This window comes from Melozone crissalis, unplaced genomic scaffold, assembly GCF_028551555.1.
Source record: "Melozone crissalis strain CALT ecotype California unplaced genomic scaffold, PUWL_Pcris_2 ptg000019l_1, whole genome shotgun sequence".
In the NCBI taxonomy this organism is placed as follows: domain Eukaryota; kingdom Metazoa; phylum Chordata; class Aves; order Passeriformes; family Passerellidae; genus Melozone; species Melozone crissalis.
The window spans coordinates 13388171-13410447 of NW_026535797.1; the positions used below are offsets into that span (position 1 = coordinate 13388171).

At 56.3% G+C, this 22277-nt stretch overlaps 1 protein-coding gene across 1 annotated transcript; it reads left to right on the forward strand.

Moving 5' to 3' along the window:
• Positions 1 to 1236: 1236 nt before the first annotated feature.
• Positions 1237 to 7852, forward strand: KAZALD1 (Kazal type serine peptidase inhibitor domain 1). Its single transcript, XM_054276995.1, has 5 exons — positions 1237 to 1298; positions 2803 to 3403; positions 4617 to 4777; positions 5772 to 5919; positions 6134 to 7852. Exons 2-5 carry the CDS (start codon positions 2902 to 2904, stop codon positions 6217 to 6219), a joined length of 897 nt encoding a protein of 298 aa, XP_054132970.1. The 5' UTR covers positions 1237 to 1298; positions 2803 to 2901; the 3' UTR covers positions 6220 to 7852.
• The last annotated feature ends 14425 nt before the right edge of the window (positions 7853 to 22277 follow it).

Sequence of the window (22277 nt, forward strand, 5' to 3'; positions counted from 1 at the left end):
AAACCTCAGCCCTTCCTGACTTTTTCCCTGCTCCCAAAACAGCTGCAGCCCCAGCTGCTCAGCAATTCATGGATGCTGGACCTGAAAACTTGTGGCATGTGGGGACTGAACTCAATAGGTTGGACAAGGGGAGCCAGGGGAGGAGGCAGCCCTGAGCCAAGGGGCTGGGGGCCACAGAGGGGGAGTGGGACGTGAGGCTGAAGGCAGAGCTGGCAGGAAACCCCACTCTGCAGCAGGGGGCTGGGGAGGGGAGCTTGGCCGGCAGAGGCAGATTTAAGGGGGCTGAAGCCTGCTGCATTTTCCGTTCGTTAGACATGGCTGGACTCACAATGTCACCGAGCAAAAACCTGGAACCCAGAACAAATTAGCAGGAGGGTGTTGGAAAGCAAAAGCAGATTTTTGCAGCATGGTGAAGGAAACCAGATCCTTAGAGGGGTCCTGCTTTGCTTGAGCTTCATGGGGGAACTAAATCCCACAAATTCCTTGCCTGGAGAGGAGCAGGCTGGGTGATCCCTCCTGGCATGGCATCCAGAGCAAGATGCAAAGGCACCGTGTGTGTTTGTGCTGCACAGGCAGGCTGGCTCCCCCACTCCTCAGTGTCAACTCCAGAGGGAAACTGAGGCAGGGAGCAGCGAGGCAGCTTGCTGGGAAGGTGTGGATCCCCAGCCCTGTGCACATGGGTTTTGCACTGCTGTGGCAGGGAGCAGCCCCACCATTGCTCCCAATGGCTCCACTCCAGCCAAGGGAGTGCCGTGGTTCACATCCCAATGCCCCCTTCACTCGTGGCTCCTGGTGTGAGGCGAGTGCAGACATTCCCAGGAGTTACTCCCCTATTTACTCACTGCAGCTGCTCAACTTTTCAGTCTGTGTTTCCTCACCAAATTACAGCCTAAGAGATGCTTTTGGCCACTTCCTTAGCCATGCCCTCCTCTCCCATTCACTTGTCCCAAGGACTGCAAAGGGGGGGACCCCAGTCCCTTCCTGCCCCACGACGGGGCGGAGCATCAGCCCAGGTGCCGCACACCACGGGGTGACTCCAGCAGGGAGGTGCCGGTGCCGGGGAGCGGAGCGGGAGATTCCCGGGGCCAGGCTGGGTGCGTGGCGGGCCCGCGGCAGGGAAGGGGTGCCAGGCAGCCAGCCCGTGTCCCGGTCCAGGGCCGGGCCGCGGGCCCGGAGAGGGGCGGGGGGATTCACGTTTCGCTGACATCACGGCGGTGCAGGAGCGGCCGGGGGCCGGCAGCCCCGGGGGCCGGCAGCCCCGCAGCCACGGCCCCGCACCCCCGGCACCGGCGCCTCCGGTAAGTGGCGGCTGACGGCGGGGGGCTCGGGGGGGACCCCAAGGGACGTCGTGCCCCTTCCCAGCGCTGTTCCAGCACCCCCAGCGCCTGCACCCCAGGCTTGCGGAGCCAGAAACCAACTTTGCAGTTCCCCCGTACCCTTTCTCCGGCCCCCCCACATCCATCGGGGCATGGAGCCCTACTCCGTACGGACTGCGGTGGGGTGGGCGGGGGGACGGCTCCGGCACTGGGACCCTCTGCCCCTTTCCACCCCTGGGGCGCCTGCTGGTCTCTGGTAAAGGGGTCAAATCTTCACGGTTTTTTATCCGGGGGATGCAAATGTGTAACCCAATATCCGGGCCATCCCCACCCCAGCTCGGGGCTGTGTTAGCCCCGAGAGTGGGGGTGTAACTGGGGGGCTGCAGCTTGCCCTTCGCTGCTGTTCCCAGCGGGAGGGGAGGGGACAGCCTCTCTCCCCAGGTCCCTTCCCCAGCCCCGCTCGCTCATGCTGAGTCGCTCCGGGGCGGAAGACCACAATCTCACCCATCTCAGGGAAGGCAGCCAGGGTGTAACAGGGGCAGGGAGGGATGTTGGCAAAGGGATTTGGTTCACTGTCACCCTCTCTGGGGACAGGCTCTGAGATGCCACGTTCCCCCCCCCCCCCCAGGGAGAGATGGGAAGCCCGGAGTAGATCAGCTTCTTCCTTCCCTGAGTAGGTAATGCAGGCTCGGGGTGTGAGGGCAGGGTCCCTGCCGTGCTGGTACACACTGACCACACTGGGTCTGCTGTCAGTCCAGTGGTTGCTCACCTGTGCACTGAGCTCCTCCATGCTCAGCTTCAGTTGCCTGTGTGATAACTGAGGGGGTCACAAAACCTTCTGGGCAGTGGACATTTTTTCCCCTGCTCAAATAGGTGGTGCCTAAAAAGAGGGGTTACAGCAGAGGGAGAGAAGTAGAACAAAAGCCAGGCATGAGTGGGAGCATCCTCCTGGCTTGGCTGCGTCCAGCACAGAAAGAGCACCTTGTCTGCAGGATCAGCTGCTCCATTGTGCTTGTATGGACGGTGAGGGAGGAAAAAACTGTTCGTGACTCTTGCAAAACAGTGGGGAAAGGAAAAGGGCTTGAGAGCAACTTTCTGACAGGAGACCAGGAGCAGCATATGAAGGAGCTGAACCACAATGTTGTAGAACAGCCTGTCCAGTGCCTTGCCAGCCCTGTGGCTTCCCAGGCTATGCTGGGGTCAGAGGAGGCTGGACTTTGCATGCTGGGCTGCCAAGGGATCAAGGATGAAACCTCCTGGGCTGGGGTCATCAGCACTATCTCTCCAGAAGATTCTCAGTGTCAGGGCAGGAGCTGGCTGGGGAGCTGCAGGGTGCACAGGCTGCGACTGCAGGGCTGGGGGTGAGAGGGGCTGGGACCAAGCGTGCCCTGCACATCACACAGTGCTGCTGCCCAGAGCAAGCCAGCCAGGAGGCAGAGTGGGAGACACTTCCTGCACCAGTAACACACTTTCTCCCTCCTCACAGGCCAGGATGGCTCCTCAGATCTAGACAGGGGGACCAGAGCAGTGCCAGAAATCCCCATCCAAGTGACAGTGGGGCTGGGATAGAGGAGCTGCCGTGAGGATGTCCAAAGCCAAGCCCCTCAGCATCTCTTGCCTCGTGCTCTCCTTGCTCTCCCTGCCCTGGGCTTTGCTCCAGCTGGGCCAGGCTTTTCCCAGCACCTCTGACTACCTGCAGCGGGGCTGGCAGCGGCTGCTGGAGGAAGGGGAGGGCTGCGCCGAGTGCCGGCCAGAGGAGTGCCCGACGCCGCGCGGGTGCCTGGCGGGCACGGTGCGGGACGCCTGCGACTGCTGCTGGGAATGTGCCAACCTGGAGGGACAGATCTGCGACCTGGACAACACCAACCACTTCTACGGCAAGTGTGGGGAGCACCTGGAGTGCCGGCTGGATGCTGGGGACCTGCGGCACGGGGAGGTGCCCGAGCCCCAGTGCGCCTGCCTGTCCCACCTGGCCCTCTGCGGCTCTGACGGCAAAACCTACGCCCAGATCTGCCGGTTCCTGGAGGCTGCCCGTGCTCACCCCGATGCCAACCTCACCGTGGCCCATGAAGGTCCCTGCGAGTCAGGTAGTGGCCCTGGAGCTGTGGGAAGAGCCAAGCAAGGGGGTCTGGCTTGACTGTTTCACCTGGCAGCAAAACCAGGGACAGGACTGCGCTGGGGGCTGCTCCCTGCAGTGCCAGGTTCCCACCAGTACCCCCCCATCCTGCTGCTCTGGGGGAGCCCCTTTGCAGATCCAGTGCTTGGAGAAATCTGGGAGCAGCTTTGCCAAGAGGGAGTGGAGTTTATGGAAGCAACAAATCCTGCTGGAGCAGATGGGGAAGTTCCAGGGAATTGTTAGCGAATTCTTGGCGGCAGGGCTGGGTTCACACTGGCCTGTTGCTCCCGAGAAATGTGCCTGCCTCCTGCAAATAGAAACCAGGGTTGGTTTGGCTTGGCTGTGTGATTTCCACCTCCCAGTTAAAACTCAGGAGGGGGTTGAGAGGGGACAGTGTAGCAGGAAGGCCATGCCCCATCCTGCCCAGCCCAGCACAGGTCACCCAGTGATGTCACTGCAGCTTGAGGGGTGCCAAGGCTGACCTTATCTTCTGTAAATCATCATCTATTTTCCCAGGTATATTTGGAGGTGGAAACCTTCCCTTGAGCTCTGGCTCATGCTATGGGCCAGGTCATGGAGCAGTGTGTGAGCAGGACAATCCTCACTCTGTCCCTCCGGGGAAGGGATGTGGAACATGGAGCTGTTGGCTCCATCCAGGACATGGGGACCTGCTGCCTCCCTTCATTGCTGGCACCAGCCCTGTGTCAGAGCAGAGGCCTCACTTGGCTGGAAGCTCAACTACCTCATCCATGCTCACCAGCTCAGGCTGGATGAGCACCCCGTGGCCTTTCTCCCACAGGAGGAGCATGCTCCAATGGCTCAGGACAGCTTTGTTTGTGACATTGCTGTCATTGCAATGTTACAGAACTCATTGCAGCTCTTCCTGCTGTGTGTGTTGCTTGAGCATCACTGCACAGGCAGGGAAACTGAGGCCAGCAGGGATGGCAACCCTCCATGGACTGGGGGTCTTGGGGAGGGAGCTCCCAGTCCCAGCTGTGAGGAGGGACCATGTCCTTGGGAAATGTGGGGGTCTGCCATGGGAGGGAGAGGAGACAGACATGGGAGGGGTCCCAGGATCTCTGTGTGAACCAAAGGCTCCAGAGAGCAGCCCAAGAGAGTCCGTGGGACATGCCAAGGCTGGGACCCCTTCTGAGCCCACCCTGCTCTCCTCTACCCCCTCCCAGAGCCTCAGATCACCTCTCCTCCCTATGACACATGGAACATCACCGGGCAGGATGTCATCTTCGGCTGCGAGGTCTTCGCCTACCCCATGGCATCCATTGAGTGGAGGAAGGATGGAATGGAGATGCTGCTGCCTGGAGATGACCCCCACATCTCTGTCCAGGTGAGGGGTGTGCCCAGGGCATTGAAGACAACCCTAGAGTGACCCAGTGCTCCTCAGAGCCCATGGACAACCAGACCTGAGAGTGGCCATACTCTGGGAATGGCCAAGCCTGGCTGCCTGGGGATGGGAAGGAGTCACTGGAGGCTCTGTAACACGAGGACTGACTGAGCCAGGGCTGGTGTCTCAGTGGTAGGAGCCATCAGCATAGCTCTCTCCTGTGATTTCCTCTAGTAATTTTTGAGCTTTTACATAGAGTCCTGCAGCAGGGAGTTTGCCACTTGCCTGCCATTATTTTGCTGTGTGTGCTGGCTTCACTCGCAGTCTTGCTGCCAGGGCTGGAAAGAGAGAGGCAAAGAGGAAAGAGGACTCCCCTAGTGCCTTACAGCCTGGGTTGTCCTCTGGTCCTACCAGCACACTCAGGCAGTTCCTGCCCTTTTTTCCCATCAGCAGGGCTTCTCTCCAGAGCTGGCAGGCCCAGGGGGCAGCATCCTGCCTGTGGCCAGCCCCAAATATAGCACCCAGCTGGGTGTACATAGCTATTAGAGGGTGTGGGCAGAGTCAAAGGGGCCATGCACCTCAGCCAGGCACCAATGAGGAAGAAACTGTGGTGGGATGGATTGAGGGAGCCAGAGGGGCAGGTGGAACCTGCACCATGGCCCCCTTCCATCTTTCTGTCCTTCACGCCTCCCCACAGCTTGTTGCAGGGTCTGGCTGAAGATCTTCACCCCAAGCAGAACTACCCTGCCTGGTTGGAGGAAACTCTACTGTCCTCCCCCCCTGGCCGCCAGACCGTAATAGCAGCCTGCAAACACAGCTGCAGCCCAGCTGGGTCAGGACAAGCTTATTTATTCCTGGGGATAAACAGAAAATAGCATGGCTGCTGCCAGAGCAATCCTGGGACCTCAGTGCCGGCGGGAAGGGGACCCGGGGCTCTGTGGCACAGGCTCCCCCTTGCTCTGCCACCAGTGCTGACAGAAGCCCTCCCTTCTCGCAGTTCAGAGGCGGCCCCCAGAAATACGAGGTGACAGGCTGGCTCCAGATCCAGGGCGTGCGGGTGACGGACGAGGGCACGTACCGCTGCTTCGCCAGGAACAGGCTCGGGGAGGTGGTGGCACTGGCCAGCCTGACCGTCTTCACTCCGGGTGAGCAGCACGTCCTTGTCCCCCTGCTCTCCTGGGGATGTGGGAAGGGGTGTCTGGGCACGGTGCACCGGTGTGGCAGGAGCTGCTGGAGCGTGGGGCTGTGCTGGGGGTGCCTCAGAGAGCTGCTGTGCATGGTTTGGCTTTGGTCCTGGTGGGGAAGGGGACAGGCACAGCAGGGTGGCAATGTCACACTGTCCCCATGCTGCCATTTCAGACCAACTCAACCTGACAGACTTCTCCCTGCTGAAGCCCCGCACGACACCTGAGGACTACAGGGAGAGTGAGGAGGACTACTACTAGCCCAGAGATGGCATGTTCAGCTGCAGAGACCACCTTGCCCACAGCGATCCTTCCCTGGGCTTGGGGACATCTCTGGAGCAAACATCCTCCGGCCCAAAACTCCTTTTCTGAACAATCCTGGCACAACAGCCTGGTTTTTGGGGTGAAGGACAGGGTGACACGACCTTTTGGGGTGCTGGGGGATGGGATACTGGCTGCTGGCAAGGGCTGGGACCAGGGACAGCTCAGGGTGGATCTGTCCTCTGGCACTGAGCAGAGACACAATGGCAGGTAGGACACTGTGGGGACAGCTGTGCTGTGTGTGATGAGGACTTGGTGCTGGGGATGGAGACAGCCTCCTCTGGGAGAGTGAGGCCAGGGCAGGAGCATTCAGTCCTGTGTGAATAATTTTTGGGGAAGCTGGAGCAGAGAGCTGGGACCTGACTGTGATAACCAGCATGTCACAGCCCCCTGCCCCCTTCCATCTGCTCTGTATCCCCCAAGCACAGAGACATCCCAGCTTCTCCCCAGAGCCTGAGGAACCTGCTGCCAAAACACCCTTCTCTTCTGTTTTGTTTTTAACCAGAAAAGTAGTGATTTGAGGAAACCAGGCACTTGTGGCTTTCAGAGCTTTTTTCTCCAGCTGAACCACCCTTGTGGTCAGAAACACTTTGGCCTTTTTTTGACTGACTTAATTTTTCCCTTCCATGCCTTTGACTGACCTCATGCTTTCCTTTGTCATTTCAGTTGATGTTATTTAAAATATACACGTAGGTCAAAGCCAAGGCTGGCTGACTGTCCTGCATCCACAAGGATGATTATGGGGGTGAGGAAGGGTGCAAACACTGTGGATGCTACCTTGTCCATTGTGGGGTGCTTGAGTTGAGGAGCCCTCCTGCACATCCCAGTGCTCACAGCTGGTCCTGGTGTGGGTCCTGCCCTTCCCACCCCACCTGGGGATGGGGGTGCCCAGCAGACAATCTCCTGTGCATTGGTGATGTATCAGCTCCAACCACTGCACTCCCATGTGTTTGGATCCCATCCCATTGCTGCCCATTTTCATCCTGGGGTCCTGAGTTCTGTGGCACTGGGGTCTCCACCCAGGTGACCACAGCTCTGTCAAGTGTGGAGCAGCTCTGTGACTAGTTGGTGAAGTAAAGGGGTGCTCCAGTTTCCACTGGAAACATTATATTAAAAAAAACCCACCTACCTCCCAGAGCTGGTGATTTGGAGCAAACTTTCATTTGGGGGCACAGGAAGGAAGCTCAGAACTGTACTGTGCTGCTCACTGCCCAGACAGTGCTGTCACGACCCTTCCTCTGGGCATTCTGGGGCTGAGCTCCATTCAAGGGGTGCTTTATCCCCCAAAGCAGCAGCATTCACAGGACTTCTGGTGCTCAAAAGCTCCATATGGACCAAACTCCTCCCAGTTATTCAGTCCCAGCTCTGGGGAGGTGCAGATCTGCGGCAGAGAGCCAGACCCTGTGAGAGAGGAATTGGCAGACCCCAGGCGGGAGCAGGCAGGATGCAATAAGGATGGTGGCTTGGGTCCCGTGCTACTCTCTTCACATGTTTTTTCTTTTCTTTTCTTCCTTTTTCTCTTGAGAGCTGGCTCAGATGACACAATTACGGCACTGAAACCTGAACAAGCAAATAAAAGGGATTTGTCTGGAACTGGCAGCAGAGCAAAATTCCTGCAAACGGTGAGGCTGGGCCAGTTCTGGCCCCCTGCACCACAGCTTGACGGGGCACTGCTGCCCTGCCTGCTGGGGTGCCTACCCTTTCTGAGAGAAAACCCCTTCTCAGGCAGAGAAATGCAAAAGCCATTGATGCCTCAGCTTCTCCTTCCATGTAAGAGCACAACGGAATCCTCCTGGGCTGCTCCATCAGAGTTGGAGAGTGTTCAGGAGGGATCAGGGACAGAAGTGTGCCATTGGCTTTTATTTTGCTTTTTTTGGGTGTAAACCATTCTTTCAGAGAAGCTGGGCCTTTTTTATCCATCCTGATCCCCTTCCTGTTTTGCACACAAATGAGCTGGTGGAACTGGGCCACACTCAGGCTGAGGCTGCCACGGGGAAATCCGAGAGCCTCCTGGAGCCTGGGCAGTCAGGAGCTGCTTGCTGGGCTCCCTGCCGGTGCCCGGGGCTGGCCCCCAGCCAGGGCTGCCATGCCAACCCTCCTCAGGGCCAGGCTTGCCCTGCCTGTGCTGGCACACACCCAGGTCGTGCTGGTGTGGGTGCAGCTTTGGTCTGGCTGGAGAGAGTTGGATGTGTCACAGCTCCATCCCTGGCTCTCCGTGTGCTCTGCAGGACAATGCCCTGCCTGGGCATCTGCATTGGGGTCTGAGCCCTTGCCCCCCTCTGCCTCACACCCAGTGCCTTCACACCCTGTAGGGAGCTGGCAGGGAATGCTGGTGGCTCCTGCCTGGCAGGAAGAGCAGTGGGGATGTGGTGACCGAGAGAGGGGGAATTTGAGCAAAAGCTCTTGGCCAAAATTATCCAAACCAAGGGCTGGTGTCCCAGACTCCTCAGATCCCACTGTCTGACCGGCAGGATGGAGCTCAGCCAGTAGCTGAGCTCCACTCCAAGGTGAAGGGTAGCAAAGGGCTCCAGGGGCACAGAGAGGGCTGGTGTCTCCTCATCCCAGCTCCCAGCCTTGCCATTTCCAGTCACTTAAAAATTAAAGAAGCCAATATTGCTGCACGGCTGGAATCGGTCACTGCCACAGAGCTTAATTGAGGTTATTTGTTGGCTCTCAAAGCATTTGGTCACCTCTGCTGCTGGCTGCTCACATGTTTCCTGCAGCCCCAAGGAGGGGCACCCCAGGCTCTGCAGATCCTGTTCTCAGCTCCAGGCATGCAGAGGGTCCTGGGGACCTGACCAAACCTGGTGTCCCTGTGGGTTCAGAGGGTGTGCCCCAATGCATGCAGCACCAAACTCCTTTCCTGGCTGAAATTTGGTGCAGTTGCTTCCTGGGGGCAGAGGGAGCTGAGCAGCTCCTGCCAGCCCAGCTGACTGCACTTAGAGCACCTGGTCAGGGGAGCCCAGAGGTCAGGCTGATGTCAGGGACCAGGAGAGCTGGACTGGGGAGTGTTGACATGGCCACTGGCCCATGCACAGCACCCACACCTCCTGGCCACCTGAGAGGAGCAGGGTGTGGGTACTTCCCAGGGCGCCAGAGGTCACTGAGAGCCTGGGTACAAAGAAGAGGCAGCTTGTCCTGCCAGGACCTGAAAGAGCCAGGAGATGCACCTGCTGAGCAGCTGCCAATCACAGGGTTTCGTGGTCTGCAGGGAAAACCCACCAAGTCTGGCAAGTAAATACACCCCTCTAACAAAGACATACTGCCCCTGTGCTTCCCTGTCTGGGCCTGGGCAGGAGGCACATGGAATCATGGAATAGTTTGGATTGCAAGGGACCTCAGAGGTCATTTAGTTTCAATGCCCCTGCCATGGGCAGGGACACCTTCCACTAGGCCAGGTTGCTCAGGGCCCCACCCAGCCTGGTCTTGAACACTTCTGGGGCTGGGGAGCCCACAACTTCTCTGGGCACCCTATGCTGGTTCCTCACCATCCTCACAAAAAAGAATTTCTTTCTAATATCTGACCTAAACTTACTCTCTTTCAGTTTAAAGCTATTCACCCTTTTTCTATCACTACATGCCCTTGTCCAAAGTCCTTCTCCACGTCTCTTTAGACCCTTTAGGTTCTGGAACATGCCTTAAAGTGTTCCTGGAGATTTCTCTTCTCCAGCCTACTCTTCTCTCAGCCTGTCTCCAGCGCTCTGGGCATCTTCACAGCCCTCCTCAGGACTCGCTCCAGCATATCCACATCCTTCTAATGCTGGGAGCCCCCGAGCTGGACACGGCACTCGGGTAGGGTCCCACAAAGCAGAGCAGAGGGACAGAATCACCTCTCCCAACCTGCCGGCCGTGCTTCTTGCGGCGCACCCGCGCCTCCCGCCGGTCCGTGCCGGGCCAGGGCGGCGATTATCCGCTAAACGGTGCTGCCACCTCCCGGCACAGCCATCCGGGCCGGGCCGGGCCGGGCTGGGCACGCCCGGAGCACCCCGACCCTCAGATCCATCCGTGCCTGCCCCTGGCAGAGCCTCTGCCCTGCTGGGAGGGATGATACAAGGGACACGAGTGTGAGCTGTCCCTCGGGATGGTCCCAGAGCCAAAGCATCCTCTTGTCACCGGCTTTGGGTGGCTGCTGCAGGCAGAGCTGGGGTGAGGCAGAGCTGGAGATGTTCGGCTGCAGTCCTTGGGTGTCTGCGCTGAGCTAGGGCTGCAAAAGGGTGAACACCCCTCGTGGCCACCCTGACAATGCCCCCACGCCATGGGCACCTCCCATGGGAGATCAGTGACTTTGGCAGGGGCTCATTGAGCCTGAGCTGATCACTGGTCATGCCTGGATGGAAGCAGTGCTGTAACCTCGCTCTGCAAACAGGTAAACTGAGGCACAAAGCAACTGTGCATGGAAAACTCAACCAGAGCCAGAGAGACCTTCACAGCAGAGTGACCAGCTACCCCCAGGGCTTCTGTCCCCAACCTGTCCCCACCTCTGTTGGGAGTGGCATTTTCCCCCACTGTCTTTTGCAAGGCACCTCTTCCCTCTGCTGTCGTGGCTCAGAGAGAAAATAAAGCAGCAAGGCGGCTTCCCTGCCTCCACCCAGCACTTATACTGCCTGATAAACAAAATGGAAATAAATCCTCCTGCGTTTGCAGCAAATAGGTCTCCATGGGGGGTTGCTTTCAATAATTCAAATGCTGTTGCAGAGCAAAGCCCACGCCAATGGGTTTTAATAAACACAGCCATAATGTGACATGCAATTTATTATTAAGCTTAAAACAGGAAGCAAAGAGTTTAATAAAAGCACCAGGTTCCCTGGATCAGTCACAGCAAGTGGCGGGGTGCTGGCTGTGGGGGGAGGCTGGGCGAGCTGGCTGCAGGGACACAGAGCTGGGTTTGCTTTGCTGAGTGCCCCTCAGTCTGGCACTGCAGGAATCCTGGGCAGTGCATGGAGATGTGAGCCATACTGGAGGGAAATGGGGATTATTGCAGGACAGGGGTAAGGTGTGAAATGCTGCACCCCGTACAGCTGCCCGGCCATCCAGGGAAGAGCTCTGCCCTGGCATCACAGCTTGCCTGCAAGGTCAGGTTAAAGCCTTGGGTTCAATCCCTCTCTGCAAAGCTTTCTCACCCACATCCCTTCCTAAGTCAGCTCCACCTGGGCAGCCCTTTTCTGCTCCGCCCTTACCAGCCCTGGGCTGCCTTTAGGAGCAGGCAGAGGGAAAGCTGAGCCTCCTGGAGGCAGAGAGGCTGTGCAAGGTGAGATGGTGCAAGGCACGGGGAACAGCTGGTGCCTGGTGCTGCAGCAAGCCTGTGTGCTGTCTGCTGGGCTGCATGGGTGGCCCCTCCAGACATGGATTTGTTCAAGGGCTGGTGAAAAGTGAGAGCTTGTCAGGGAGGTGGCTCAGCTGAGGTGGCTGGACAGGTCCAGCTATGTCTGGAGGCACCTCTGTGTGCAGGTGAGGGCTGAAAGATATTGCACCATGCCATATCCATCATTTAGCAGGATCCAGGTGCTACTTTCTCCCTGTCCTTGCTGTAGGCCTACCTGGACACTTGAATGCTGGCACTTCCCCCCTGTGGCTTTTTTGCCTCCTCTCCTTGGTCTTGCATGCTAGCTGTGCCCTTTCTGTTTGGGAGTAATCCTGCCAACCCCAGTACCCACTCCTGCAGAGAACAGCACAGCCAGTGGAAGAGATGTGAGATACTGTTTCCCCGTGAAAATGGGTATCTATGACTGCCCTGTGCTCTGGTTTGGGGAGTGGTCTCAAGGAGAAGCAGTTCCCCTGACACAAGTTTTGCTTGTGTTATATCAGACAGCAGACAGTCCCTTCTCTAGCAAGGCTGTGGGAGATGGGGAGCTTTGTCCCAGTGCAGCCAGATGACAGTCTGGGACTGAACCAGCTCCAGGCACCTGCAGCTCCTTCCAGCAGGGCAAGCAGCCTCCTCCTCCTATCTTAAGGAGGGCTTTCCAGGCAGATAAAGCCATGGAAGCAGCCTCTGTCCTCCAGCCTGGCTGAAGTGCTGGCAGGGCTGTGCGTGGGGCAGCTTTTGTGGACTCTTTAGCTGGTGTTGACAGCAGAGCTTTTATGCTGGGATTGATGCAGGGTAACACCCTCTGCCTCTGCCAGCACCGGTGCCTGCTGGAGCCTGTAAAAGGTTTTAACTTGAGACTGCTTTTTTTTTCTCAGCTCTGTCTGTTGAAAGCTCCACTTCCTCTGGCTTGAAAAACCCAAGAGCTGCTGATGTGACTGTACCCATGACCAGTAGTGAGGCTGTGAGTGGGATGTTGACTCTGGAACCAGTGAAGGGACAGACTATCTTGCCTGTCCCTTTGAGGTGATGATCCCTGTGCAGATTCCTCAGGAGCAGCACCAGCCCGGGGGGGCTGGAGGGTCCCCACACTCTCCTTACATTACAGGTGACTCTTTGACCTTCATGTGTGGTCAGGTGGGGGAAAGACCTATCCTTAGTAGTGTGTGGGGATGGTCTTGGTTGGATCTCCTCTTGTGTGCTCATCTGATGTCCTGGGTTTGCTCCCTGTGCTCTGGGCTTTCCCCTCTTCATGGGCATGGAATCTGGGACTGGGGTCTGACTCCACGGAGAGAGGGGGCTGAGCTGGAGCAGGCAATAACCCATGTGAGGGCACAGCCTGCAGGGAGCACAGGTACCCTGCAGGGAGCACAGGTACCCTGCAGGGAGCTCAGGTATCCCTCAGGGAGCACAGGTATCCCGCAGGGAGCACAGGTACCCTGCATGGAGCACAGGTATCCCGCAGGGAGCACAGGTACCCTGCATGGAGCACAGGTACCCTGCAGGGAGCTCAGGTATCCCTCAGGGAGCACAGGTATCCCGCAGGGAGCACAGGTATCCCGCAGGGAGCACAGGTACCCTGCAGGGAGCACAGGTACCCTGCATGGAGCACAGGTACCCCTCAGGGAGCGCCTAGGGTGCGTTATCTCAAAGGCAGGCGGTGCTCAGCAGGGACCCGCCTTATCGCAGCGCTGCTTGCTGTCTCTCCTCGCAGCCCTTTCTGCCTGGGGCTGCTCTCTGTCACTTCTCTGCTCCCTAACAGCTGGAGGCAGGCGGAAATGGGAGCCCCCGTGCCTGGTCCCTGCCAGAGCACACTGCTCGGAAGTGGGGGGGATCTGCTGTGCAATTACTGTGCCTTTGGCTTGGCAGGCCTCAAAGTGTGAGTGATGGGGTCTGTGCAGAGCAGCCCCGAGCCCCGGCGGCTTGGGAAGGGCTCATACCCATCAGCAGCTTCCCCCAGCTGCTCTGCCGGTTCGAGAATGTGGGAGGGGAGCGGGGGACAGCAACTTTGGGCTACTTGTGAAAACCCCAAATATTCACCTGGCTGGATGTCCACATTCAAAGCACAGTCTGAGCCCTCCCCTTTAATAACCTCCTTCTCCCAGCTATGGCTGTGAGGAGAGGCAGAGGAGAGGCAGAAGCTGCAACCTGCATATCCCATTCCCCCCATCCACCTTTCCCACTTTGCAGCCACGTGTGGCTGTATGTAATGAAGGGCTGGGATGGCTGTTCAGTGTTTCTCCAGGACACCTGCTGGAGCCGGTCCTTCCCTCACAGGAGAGTTCAGATGGGGAGAATAAAACAGAAAAATTCTGTGTTTGCATCTCAGCTGGTGTCAGGGGACCAAGAAGGTCCAGGGAAGCCTGGTCTGGCATGTCCTGCAAGCACAGCTGCAGACAGTGGAGTGAAGGCCTCCATGCCTGTAGATAGCAAACCCTCAGCCACCAGGCTGCTGTGTTGCAGGATGGGAGTGGCAGTTCCCCTGCAAGCATTTTGGGAGGGAGGATGCTGCCTTCTCTGCCCGGGGATGGAGGAACCAGAAATGAATGTTGCCAGCTCAACAGGGAGCTTTAAACATGGAGAAGGTCCATCCTGAGCCCATGAGGATGGCATTATCTAGAGTTGATCAAAGCTCCAGGTCTCTCCCACTGCCAGCTTGCCCTGGCCTTGGGGAAGGAAGGGTTAAGCCGCAGGGCTCAGCAAAACAAGTGCTCTCTGAAAAGTCAGCCAAGCTACCCAAATGCTGGCCTCCCCTCTGCCCCCACCCTTATCCATCTCTCTTATCTGCCCTGGGCAAGAGCAGGGCATTTCCCCTGCTCGGCTGACGAGGAGCAGAGCTGGGACAGGCGGAAGCTGGCTGAGAGCGCGGGGCTCGGGGAGGCCGTGGTGTCCCAGCCGTGGGGTGGCCTGTGTGGCTGCAGGGCAGACATGGGGAGGGGTGCTATGGGTCACCGTGGGGCTGCATCCACTGGCAGATTCCCCATGCCTGGCTGTCTCACACCCTGGGTACTGCAGCAGCCCCCATTTCTGCAGCACACGCTCAGTGAGCCGCTGGGGCTCAGCCCCCTGGAGAGCCTGGCTCACATCGAGGGGGTTATCAGCTCTGCAAGGGTTAAATACCCTGTGGGCACTGCTGTCTGGGGCACAGCGGTGTGGGGTGGCTCAGGCAGCCCAGGCAAGCTGGCACACAGCTCTGTCCGTGCTGGCGGTGAGGATGGAAGGAGGCAGGGGTGCTTCACCCAGTGGGAGCAAGGCGCCAGGGCATCTCTGGCAGCTCTGCCGACACGAGGCAGGCTTGGACGGGCTGTTTAATTAAATGTGAAGAGCTCTCACACTTCACAAGCTGCAGCCCTCCCTGCAGCCTGAGCGATCCTGGGGAAGAGCCCTTTTATTAAAAGAGAGAGAGGCTGTGGCTCTGCCAGGCAGCCATCAAACAGCACATTTAATTGTCTCGGCTCGTTTAGCTGTCGCGCAGGGAGGGATGAGCTCTGAGCCCTTCAGCCCTCACTACACACCCTCCACACGTGCTGCCTGCATCCTGGCTGCTCCTGCTGCCCTCCAGGAGGGCTGGTGAGGAGTACATGGGGCTGAGCCTTCATCCAAGGTCAGCACTGGGGGCTTGCTTGGTGCTCTGACAGCCCAGACCGCTCAGGGCTGAGCACTGGGGTTGAAACGGGCTCGGGAAAGCGCCTGGAGAGATGGGAGCCTCCTGCGGCTGTGGGAGCTGCCTGGAAGACACAGGGTAACTAAATGACCGCTTAAAAGTATCTCCTGCTTATTCCCATGGCAGAACACTTGTGGCTCTGGAGAGGGCATCCTACCCTGGTTTCAATGTGACAACCTTACTGTGTAAGTCATATACAGTATGACTTATAGAGTAAGGCTGGCAATGGGTCGGGATAGTTGTGCTGCACCTTTCCTCTAGGAACTGAACTCCTTGGAAATATCTTCTGGGCTCTGCACAGTTATTCTGTTCAGGGTGCACAAGGAGGGACAAAAGAGCTCTTGGTGCTTTAAATCTGGTTTTGCTTTAAATCTGCTGGGTGATTCAGAGAGGCTGAACTTGGGTTCAGCTGCTGGTACTGAGTCCCTCATCCGAGGAGAGGCTGTTTGGCTGAGTCATGGAAGATGCCCCTGGAGGGGGAGTCACAGCCTTTCCCGTGGCTGTGCAGGAGCAGCCTTGCCAAAACTCACCATTTGGAGAGGAGAGGGGGAAGAAGGAAAGATCAAGAGGGGGAGGAAATACATTCTTTTATCAAAGCCTCCTACTTCAAAGCTGTCCAGCCGAAGTGCTCCCCTTTGGTTTAATTTGAAGTGATGTTTCCTTCAGCATCTGCAGCTAAATGGTATCAAGCCAGGCTGAAATGGCTGGAAAGCCTGGAAAGGGAAGGCACTGTTTGGGAATGGCTCAAGGCAGATCTTCCCATTAGGGTCAGCCTTGAAGGCCTTCCCATAGGGATGAAAACTGCCAATGCTGGCATTTCCCATCCCTCAGGTCCTAGCATGGGATAAAATCCAAACCCTTTTGGGAACAGGAAAATTTCTCATCCTGGGTGCCTGTGGGGGCTCCATCCCTCTCAAGTGGCTGAAGCCACATCCCTCTCTGTGCCCTTGAGAGAGGGGAAGGCAGAACATGGAGATGTGGGTGCTGCTCTGCCCTGAGGAACCAGTGCATCTTCCAGGCTTGTTGTTTCCAGCCTGCAGCCTCCCTGAAGGTGCTTTGGCAGCCCCTGAACACAGGTGAGAGCTAAACCAGATTGCAGGGGGTAGCAGGGGAGGGGGCATGAATCCATCTTCCTGATGAATACCTTCAAACCCTCTTGGAGTGGAAGAGGAAGGCCACTGCTCCCAGTGCCTGGGGAATTTCTGTGTGGGGGCAGAGGGGAAAAACAGCAACAGTGGGGCACGTGCTACACTGTCACAGCATCCTTTAACTACAAAAAAATCAAAGAAACAACAACAAAAAAAACCCAACACAAAAAAAAAAAAAAAAAACAAACCAAAAAAACCTGCCTAGGAGGGTAAGCAGCTGGCTTTTCCTGGGAAAGACCAATGTTCTCCTGTCTGCTGCATAGGAACTGATTTTCCCCAGCTGGCTGGAAAGAAGCTACTTTGAAAGCAGCTGTGCCCTGTCCCTGCTGGGGGCAGCAGGGCTGGCACCCCCTGGGCAGCATGTCTGGTCACTGGGAGGACAGAGGGGGTCAAAACAGGCCAGCTGCTCTGTAGAGAGGAAGAGGGACATGTCCTGGGAAACAGAAAGGTCATGGTCATCTCTTTGACCTCCAGAGGCCAAAACAAGGCTTTAATGGCAAGGACTGTGCTGGCACTGCAGCCACTGACCAGGAAGGAAAGTGAAAGACAGGTCATCTCTTGTTGCACATGGAGAAGGGATGCTCAGGGATATCTGTCTGCTGGGGGCTGCTTGTAACAGCATCTGCAATGCTTCTTCCACCCAAAAGACTTGAGTGTTGTTCCAGCCAGAGGCTGCTTTTGGGAGCAGGACTTCCGAGACTCATGATTGTGGCAGAGCTGGGACCCTGATCCAGATTTTCTTAAATTAACTCTCAAAGGGGAGATGCCTGAATACATGTTTGTGTTTGCAGTGATGTGGAGCAGGAGGCAGCTGACCATGACCTCTTTCTCAAGGTTTCCTTGATATTTGGGGAAAGGTCTCTGCCAAACTGGAGCAAAGTTTTGAAGCTGTACGAAGGGGAGAGGAGGAAAATAAATTCCTTCCACAAGAGTGGGGCAGAAGGAGCTGTAATTCCTCTTCTCCCAGTCCAGCAATCCCACGTCCCTCACTGCAAATCCATTCCAGCACTGGTATGGCTGCTGCTTTCTCCACTCTCCCCCCTCCTCTCCCTCCCCAGCTCCACCCCGCGCGCTCCCGGCTGCTCTAGGAGGACACGGCAGGCGCAGAGTTCACGGAGCCGTACCTGTGCTTTGTCTTCATCTGTCACCCCTCCTGACAGTCAGATCCATCTTAAACTGGGAGCGAGAGGGGAAGAGAGGGAAGCAATAATTAACCTCTGTGCAGGCCGTTCCCAAAATGCTGCAGCCTGGTGATGCACGAGGAGACGTCCCTGACACTTTTATTGCTGCTCCAGCGCCGTTCTGCGTCTGTAGGAGGTGATTTGGCCGGGCTGGGATACCTGAGACTTTCATTATGGTTGAAGAGCTGCTGGCACCCGCAGCCTTTCTTTATGGGTGCATTAGTGAGGGCTCCCCACCACCCTTCCTGGCAAAGCTGGAGGGGAAAACTCATTTGGGGCGTTTGCAGGCTGAGCAGGGGTTTTCATGGCTCAGTCCTTGGTGTGGGCACAAAGTGTGGGTTGGATTTGGGAGGTGAAGTTGTTTCTCATGTGGGTGTAATACACGTGTGCAGAAGCAGAGCTGCTGTGTCCTTCCAGCCCCAGGGTGAGCTCCAGGAGGTGCCAGACATCCAGGGCAGGACCCCAGGTGTTATGAAAATGTGACAGATCACTGGTGTCAACCTTGTCCCACACCTGAAAGTTTCCTTGATGGGGCCATGAAGTGGGGAGAGGGGCTGGGGGTTTTTGGACCCCCTTGTGATGCTGTGCTGGACCACAATGCCATCTTGGTGCTGAACATCCCCCTGGTCCCTGCAGCCTCCGGCCATGGGTGCTTGTGCCTGTCCTGGCACTCTCAGGGTCAAGCGGCCTCACAGCCACCTCCCAGCAATGCTGGGACAGCAGTGACACTGCACAGCTGACAAATGTCAGCCACTCACCTGCCTGATTGGGGCCTGGTAGCAAAGGAGACCTGCAATTAAAGCAGCATCAGTGCCCAAGCTCCATGAGATCCAAAGGCAACAGTTGTTCTTGTAAACCCAATGGAGCCCATGAACAAAAACAGCCTAACTCCTCATGGAAATCAGGAAAATCATCCAAGGGTTGGTGTCTGGCTTGGTTCTTCTGCAGGATTGCTGTGCTGTCAGTTGGAGCAGTGACTGTTTCATAACATGCTGATACCTGTTCAGCAGATGCTGCAGCCTCAACTTATACAAGAGCAAGGAAAACATTAGTGCCAAAAGCACTTGGCAGTCAGACCTTGAGTTGTGCTGATCCAAAGTGGTTCATGGTCAGGCTGGTGGTGTATCCTGGTCCCTCATGTGGATGTGCAGAGGCTGGGGAAGGAGGGGAGAGCACTGAGCAGAGCTGGGAGCTGGGTATAGGTCCAGCTCCTGGTGTGGGATGTTCTGCCATGGCCTGGACATGGCAGGTCCTGTGTGTGGGGAGGAGACCTGAAAGGACTCTTTGGGATGTGTCTTTGGAGTATCACTGGCATGTCCTATTTGCCCATGAGATGGGTTGGAGCTGCTGCTTCTGCCCAGAAACACCCCCAAGCTGTCCCAGGACTGGGGGCAGTGGGAACCTGGTATCTGGTCCCACTGCTGTTCCCAGGGTCTGCAGAAAGGTGCAGCCATCCAAGGGCTTGAGCCTGCTGGATTGGGGGGTCAGTGGGACCAAAACAAAGAGAAAACCACTTAAAAATAAGATCTATTTTGTTTTTCACTTGTTTTAGCAGTGAAAGGGGATGAAATAAGCCTTTCCACTAAGGTTAGAGGTGGTTTAGCCAGCTCTTGGGATTGCTGAGCAAACTGGGATCCTTTGCCTTGTGTTTTTGTCATAGGGATTCTTTATGCAAACCCAAGTTAAGCTGTCAGTGTTTGTAGACAGGTTGATATGATCCATCTTGAGTATTTCTGAGACAACTACAGAGGATCCTGGCATCTCTTCCAGCCTTGAATTTTCTAGTTGCAGCCTTGGTCCTGGCAGATTGCCTGCTCCGAGTCATGGCACCCATGTCTTAGAAACTGTCAGCCCCATCAGTGTCCCCAGACTGTTTCTAAGGGGTCCATGCAAAACCATCAAGAAAGACAGAGGTGGCTTCTGCCATTTAGGCCAAATTCCTAGTGGAAGACACTCTACTGTAAAGAAAACACAGTATTTGCAGGTAGGAAGGTGTTGTTTGTATCAGTTGGAAATGGGAAACTGAGGCAAGGAGGATGAGAATGACTTTCCCAGCTGAGGGAAGGACCTGGTAGCAAGTGCAGAGACAACTCAGAAGTCTTGTAGGTCTTCCCTGTTCCAGCTGCAAAAGCGTCCATTGGAAGCAGGTGAGTACAGTGAAGAAAACCAGCCCCGAAGTTTCCAGCTCAGCCTTCAGGGCCCAGTTTGCCAGTGGTGGAGGGGAAAAAGCTTCTGAGCCCTGAGAGGCCCACCAGGCTGCAGATGAGGCCGTGCCCAAGTGCTGCCAGCTCCCTGGCTCTCGAGAAGCGGGAAGCCTCGGCCTTTCCCTGCACAGATGGGGGTTTAATCAGGCTCAGCTCAAGCACATGGGTGTTCAGCACTAATCCAATTTCCCTCCATTCATTAGGGTGGTTATTCATCACTCGGGAATCGTGCAGGGCTGCGAGTCCATGTGGATGCTGAGAGGGGCAGCGCTGCTCAATGCAGGTGTGGGACCATGGGCTCCTTCCTTGCTGCTGAGCCTGGCTGTGCATGGGGATGGCAAGGGAGCTGCTGGGGGGTCTCAGTCCCTTCACAACAAATGGCAGCACAGGCTGGCTGCAAGACAAACTCTGGGGATCGAGTCATCTCAGGCTTGTCCAGCAATCATTTGAGAAACTGGCTCCAGCACAGGTTGTTGCATGCAGGCAAGGAGCTGCTGAGCTGGGGGAGGATCTGAAGTGATGGAACCTTGTGGCCCTGCTGTGCTCCACCAGACCCATCTCCCAGCACTCCAGGATCCCACAAAACAGAAGGTTTAACAGGATGGTCCCAACCCAAGCTGGAGAAAGGCCATGGTGTGTGAGAGCAGAGCTGTGGGAGCGTGTGAACGAATGGCCATCCCTGCAGGCTGGTCACAGCTCAGGTACAGCAGCACCTGGAAAGCCACTGGTGAGGCTGCACAAGGAAGGGAGGCATCTGCCTTGGTGCACATTTGCTTCTTCCAAGGGTCTGGCAGGGGCACTTCCACCTCTGCCAGTGGTGCCTGGGTAGGCAGGGCAGGAGGCTACCAGAGTCTGTCTGTCATGGCTGTGCTCTGGGACCCTGGCACCCAAGGAGAAGATAAGACATGCCTTTCCCTCTGTTTCTTTCCCCCATATGTGAAGCTCAATACCTTTGCTTTCCAGACAAACAGCAAAGTTTGCACAAATATGTAAGATGCTCCCTTTCAATTCCCAACTCCTGTTATTGGTGTGAATATTCTGGCCATTAAAGGCAAAAAAAGTAAATTATCCTCCATGGTTGGTGTAAATTTTGGTGTGGTGTGAATGAAAGGGGCTGAAAACATGGAGGAGTCCAGGCTGTTGAGTGAATTCATGTGTGGGTATTTCCCTGGAGCCTTTAATCCCCAGTGAGAGTGGATGGTCCTTGAACCATGGTTCACAGGGATGAGAGTTACTGCCCTGCCCTGGGGAACTAAAGAGTAACTACCAAGTAGTGGCTGGAGAGATATTGGGTAATTCTGATTATCAGGAGGTATCTGGGGCCCTCTGGGTCATCGCCATAGCGCACCTGGGCTGTGGGCAGGTATTTAACCATGTTCTGGGTGAACCAAAGTGGCTCTCACATCCTGGTCCTGCAGACACACTTGAGGGTCTCAGCACAGACTGCTGGAGGGGCAAAAGCTGCTTATCACCCATGGAGCTGACCTCCCATGCCTCTGGCCAGTCTGTCTGTCCATCCTGTGCCCTCTTTGGCTGGGTATTAATGCATCTGAAATGCTGTGCTCCTCTCAGCCTAGAAGGTGAGCCAAGCTTTGGGGACCTGAATCCACCCCCAGGCTGCTCATTGGCATGGGGACTCCTTGGCCTCTTCACTTGGCCCTTTCCTTTCTTCTGCAGGGTTTCTCCTCCAAAGCACTGACCCCTTGGTCCCACCACCTGAACCCCTCATTCATTCAGTCTCCAGCTCACTCATGGCACTTTCCAAAACCTCCCTGGCATCTCTGCAGCCCCCTGCCCTCCCTGAGCCCATCTCCCCTCCCTGTGCAGCACCCCACTTCCCAAACCCTGGCTGGGAGCAAGGCACAAACACCAGCACCCTTCTACCTTCAGAAAGGGGCTGCTGTGGTTTGATGGGAGTAATCCATCTCCATCACTGTAATGACCGTTCCCATTAATCGGCCATAAACTAATAAAGTAAGCACTTTCCCCTCCATACCCCCCCCAACTTCATTAAGTCTTTAGTACATTAATATGTCATACTTAGTGTCTGCTTTGGCCTCTGGTTTGGTCGTTGCTTTTGGGGTTTTTAGTTTGTTTTGGGGTATGGGGTTTTTTGTTTTGTTTTGTCTGGGTTGTTTTTTTGGGGTTTTTTTTTTCCTTTTTTTTTGATTGTTTGTTTTTCTTTTTTTTTTTTAAGGTTTTTTTTCCTGTGGGTAGCATGGGTTTACTTGCTGATGTTATTCCCTGCAGCCCTGAGGAAGCTTTGACAGCCTAGGTCATCCTTACATCAGCAGGAACATCATGCGTGCTGATGAGCTGAGAAGAAAGGGACACAGACAGGGATTGGGGCGGGGGAAGGAGGAGGGAGGGAGGGAGGAATAAAAGATCCCGTACACCTCCAAATTAAATTTGTGATGCCTGGCATCAGATGGGCCCGCAGCCAGAGATTAATTCGACTGATCAAGTTATAAAGAGCGCTGAGGCAGGTAATCAATCTTG